Source organism: Cannabis sativa, chromosome 6 (genome assembly GCF_029168945.1).
Source record: "Cannabis sativa cultivar Pink pepper isolate KNU-18-1 chromosome 6, ASM2916894v1, whole genome shotgun sequence".
Lineage (NCBI taxonomy): Eukaryota > Viridiplantae > Streptophyta > Magnoliopsida > Rosales > Cannabaceae > Cannabis > Cannabis sativa.
The window spans coordinates 60,327,607-60,332,421 of record NC_083606.1 but is presented as its reverse complement, the minus strand read 5'-3'; the positions used below and the strand labels follow the sequence as shown (position 1 = coordinate 60,332,421).

The window sequence follows — 4,815 nt, the reverse complement described above, 5'->3', positions numbered from 1 at the left end:
ATTAATATGGGATTAATGTATTTAGTGATTAAATTATATAATATATTGTTTAATAATACACATGATTGGTAGCATAAGAGTAGTTACAAAATCTGAAAATAATTTTTTAACCTAAGGATCACATATGATTATATGTAATTAAGTGAGTTATTACATATAAAAGTTATAAAATCAATGGGATAAGTTTCTAACTGTTAGAAACTGTTACAATACTCATTTATATCATTTAAATAGGTGTTGGAATATTGGAGAAAGATTCAGCTCGGAGAGGAGTTACAAAAACTCAATATTGAGTTATCTGGAAAGAATTGTTTTATGGTTGATAATGTGTTGTTTTATAGTTGTTCTCCTTCATCTGGAGCTAATTTTAAAATAACGTCCATATATATACATGAATTTATTGAGCACGTTTCCAACTCTCTTGTCCAATGTTTTTGTCCTAATAAACACTAATTAAAGTGTTGGTAATAGCCATGTAGTGAAGGAATTTTAATTTTTATATGCGATCCTCAAAATATTATAAATAAAAGTCTTTGAGTTCACTTTGGGTGACAACAAGTTTCTGCCAAAAGAATACATTACTAGAAACACTTTAGGCTTTATAACTCCAGAAAACTAGAAAACTGTTTCCATTCTTCTCTTTTTCCTAAGTTCTCTTTTTCCTAAGTGCTTGTGGTAGAGGAAATAAACTTTTGGACAAAGGTGTAAGACCTTGTTCAAGTTTAGTGGTTCTTCTATTATACACTTGTGGTGTATTAAGATTGTTCTCACATCTCTTATATATATATTTATGCTATTTATATATTATATTTTATGTGTAACTTATTGCTTTGAGTTGTAATTCTTCTCTTCATCTCTATATTATCTATTTTATGTGTATATTTTGTTTAGTGTTATAACATTATTTAATCTATGATTTTCGTTCTTTGTATTATTTGTCATAGAGTTGTAATCTTGTTAGTTTGATATTTCTATTGGATTACAATAATTTTCAATTTCATATATAGCATAGTATAGATATATAGCACATATTATAATCCAAAGATTGAGAAAGTTTCACCAATGCACAAAAGAGTGTTAAGTTTGAAAGTAATATTTGTAGAATGCAATTTTTACACAAAAGAGTGTCAAGTTCTAACTGATATGATTGTGTGATTATGTACCTTTTCAAAAGTAGTAGCATCCATCTTAAATTGATGCATATCATCTCTTTAATTATCATTAGTCTTCAGCAAACACTATTGAGATAATTAATTGTGTCAATTCAACAATATTCAATCCTCTCTTTTCTGTATTATACAGGTTCAATCACAACAAAATAGTATTTATCCATTATCAAAACTCTATTATATTAAGCCTTGATAATAGCTACAAAGTAGCATTTACTGAATGCTAATCTCAACTTCTTTAGTTATAAACCGCTTGTTCCTTTTCTCTAGTAGTGAAAATAGACAAATGACAATTCACATATGTAAACTCAACAATTTTTATTAAGAAAATTTAAAGAATCACATATAATATATAATTCAAAGTAAGTAATTAACCAAGAAAAATCATTATTATCAACCAACCCAACCAACGAAAAATTCAACCAAATTAAACACACGTACGTAAAAAATTTAACAAATTATAAAACAAATAATCAATGCATGCATGCCTTCCACAATTAATGACTTAACAACCCCTTAGTAACTACTTCGTTGATGCCCTGAACCATGGCTAGATGACCGGTCTGCAGCTCCCGCAACAGCACCATGACGAGCAGTTCCACTTCCATGACCACTTTCTACATCAGAATCTGATGATGATGCACAGGCAGCTGCAGCCGGAATCATAACCGGCTTTTTCTTCTTCTTAGCAAGGCAGATGAGGCCAACCAAGATAAATGCCAAGAAGAAAGCACCGCCAAGGGACACGCATACTGCTATAACAGTTGTGTGGTTGCCTCCCGAAGGCGGGGTAGAGATGGCAGAGGAAGGCGGGACGCCACTAATGGTAGGTGAAGGCGACCCAAAAGTTGGTGGAGTTGGCGCGTAGCCATGGAAGGTGGGTGGCTGGGCCATCGGTGAGCCGGGGTAAGGCGTTTTAGGGGGAGGTTTTGAATAGGGCTTGGGTGGTTGAGCCGAAGGAGAGTTCTTTTCTGGCTTAGAGGGATAATGAGGTTTTGGTGGCTGAACCGGTGGAGTAGTCTTGCTTGGTTTAGGTGGGTTTGCATAATTATTTGGTGGTGAGGCATTATTAGGAGGTGATGACTTTGGTGGATATGAAGGTTTTGGAGGAGAATAAGTATCTTTTTGTGGTGGTGGGGGTGGTTTTTGATAACCATATTGAGGTGGTTGTGATGAGGGGCTTGGCGGTGGTGGAGATTGGGAAGAGTAGCTCATTTTTTCAAATGATTATTAGTGATGTATGAAGTATATTTATGTAGAAATTAGAGGACAGATTAAGATTAGAATCGATGATATGATTGTGGAGAGTAATATGGAGCTATTTGTACTAGTTTGTGAGGGCACCAAATCATGAAAGCCTCCAGATATATGACCCAGGAGTCATTATAATTATTTAATCTACTATATTTTTAAATTGAATTGAAATAATAATATATAAAAGAATTGGAATTGTCGTGGGTCAATGTTGAGTCTATAGTAGTTGTAAATGTATGTACCTAAGCATTAAACAAATACAGAATCCAACTGTTTGAGAATTTAAAAATCAGTACTTATTAGTTGTTGATGATATATATTTATATATATATTCCACAAGGGGCTGCTATATATAACATTTGAAATCCTAGTATATGTACATATTCAGAAAAATGCACATGAAGGTTGTATAAAGGTTGTATAAAGCTCCCTATAGCTATCATTAGTTGAATGATTTCTTTATATCTATATTAATGTATGTAGTTAGTGAGTGACGTAGCTGTTATTAATAACACCAAAATTGTATAAAACTAGCATATTATATAACTATTTTCATCTAACTACCCCACCTTCGAATTTATATTAGGAAATCACTTATGCATGCAACAAATTATTTTGCTTAAATTAATTCTTTTATTTTTTTTGTTGAACAATCAACATTTCATTGTTTTAATTCTTAATTAACTAGAAATAATGTTTGTCACCTTTCAGAAAAAAAGAAGAAGAAGAAGAAGAAATAATGTGTGTCAACTGTCAAATGAGTATGGGAACATGTACATTGTGTCGTAGCAATGGTATACCTCTTTCTGTGTCTCCATAATAATTATCGAGTACGTAGTTTATAATTTGAAAATGGTATAAACAGGGGCGGAGCCAGAACTAAATAGTTGGGGGGCCAATATCGAACAACACAGTATACAACAAATTTAAATTTTGGTGATTAAAATATCTTTTAAGGATGTATGTCAATTGTGGAAAATATTATGATTTTTGAACTTTATAAATATTTTAAAAAATAATCAAATAATTAAATTAAAAATAAAATACGAGTGATAGTTTAAAATTTGATGGAGTTCAATTTAATATTACCAAAATTAATAATGATATGTAGTTTCTTTAGAAAAAAAAATCATATTGATTTTAAGAATAATATAATTGGTTAATTTTATTATTATTAATTAAACAATTTATTAAATATATTTTTAAAATTAATACAAATCAAATTAAATATAGAAAAAGAATAATATAATTATGATACTTAAATTCATTTATAATAAAATTATATGTAATATTATTAAAAATAGTGTATTTATATATATAATTATGTCTAATTAGTATGAATTTTTAAAAAATTTTGGGGGGGCCACAGCCCCTGTTGGGGTGTATGTGGCTCCGCCCCTGGGTATAAATAAAATTGTATTTGTAGAATTTTATTTCCACATCAAAAATTTATAAATGTACTCTATTTTAATTATTTTTATTTTATATAAAATATATATCTTTAATTATATGAATTTATTAAAATATTTTTTTAACTCATATTCTTAATAAATATACTTATCAAATAAAAATAAATTATTTTAAATATTACAACAAAAAAAATAAAATAAAAAATTATATAAAATTTTATTAGAAAAAAAGTTATACATGATTTTGAAAATTATGAAAATAAAATTAAAATAAGTATTGAAATTTTTTATTAATTATTTTAAGCTTATTTTTTTAAAAAAATATTGAAATATACTTATCATTTTGTGGGATTCAAATAGAGCTCCCCTATAAATTTATATATATAAATATGATTATAATAAATCTGATTCCCTAAGTATTATAACTTAAAATGGATAAAAAATGATAGTCCTATCATTCATGAAACTCAATATATGGTATTTTCTATACATTGTGACTAAATTTGAAATATGTCGATCTTAAAATACAAAGTACCTATAACGATGGTTCTCTGTAACATTGTATTTAATAGTGGTTCTCGGTAACTCCTCTAACTTTATTTTGTACTGTTATTATGGATTCTGTTACAAGTAAGGAAACTATGGTGGAGGAAAATATTAATGTAACAGGTCTGTTGTCTGTTGAAGATGAGGATGATTGGGAGTGCAACGATTCATTGACCGAAGACTTGGAAGCCATGTCTATAGTTGGGAGGATCATCATCTATAAACGTAAATGTAAAAGGAATTTTATTCAAATAGTGTTTGATACTATATGGGAAGTGACTAAGGGATGGGATGTTCGTGTTTTAGCCTTTGAGGAATGTAATACTTATGTTGGATTTACCTTTTATGATGAGTTTCTTCGTAAGAGAGTTATAGGAAGAGTGCCTTGGACTTTTAATGAAAGTCTTTTTCTTGGAGAATAGTGGCTTGAGTCTGGC

At 29.3% G+C, this 4,815-nt stretch overlaps 1 protein-coding gene across 1 annotated transcript; it reads right to left on the bottom strand.

Moving 5' to 3' along the window:
* Positions 1–1,685: 1,685 nt before the first annotated feature.
* On the bottom strand, positions 1,686–2,384 carry LOC115695342 (extensin-like). Its single transcript, XM_030622415.1, has one exon. The coding sequence runs from the start codon at positions 2,382–2,384 to the stop codon at positions 1,686–1,688; it is 699 nt and encodes a 232-aa protein (XP_030478275.1).
* Between the last annotated feature and the right edge of the window lie 2,431 nt (positions 2,385–4,815).

Excerpts from the sequence above, each read along its gene's own strand:
- LOC115695342 (XM_030622415.1), bottom strand. The coding sequence starts at position 2,384 with ATGAGCTACTCTTCCCAATCTCCACCACCGCCAAGCCCCTCATCACAA.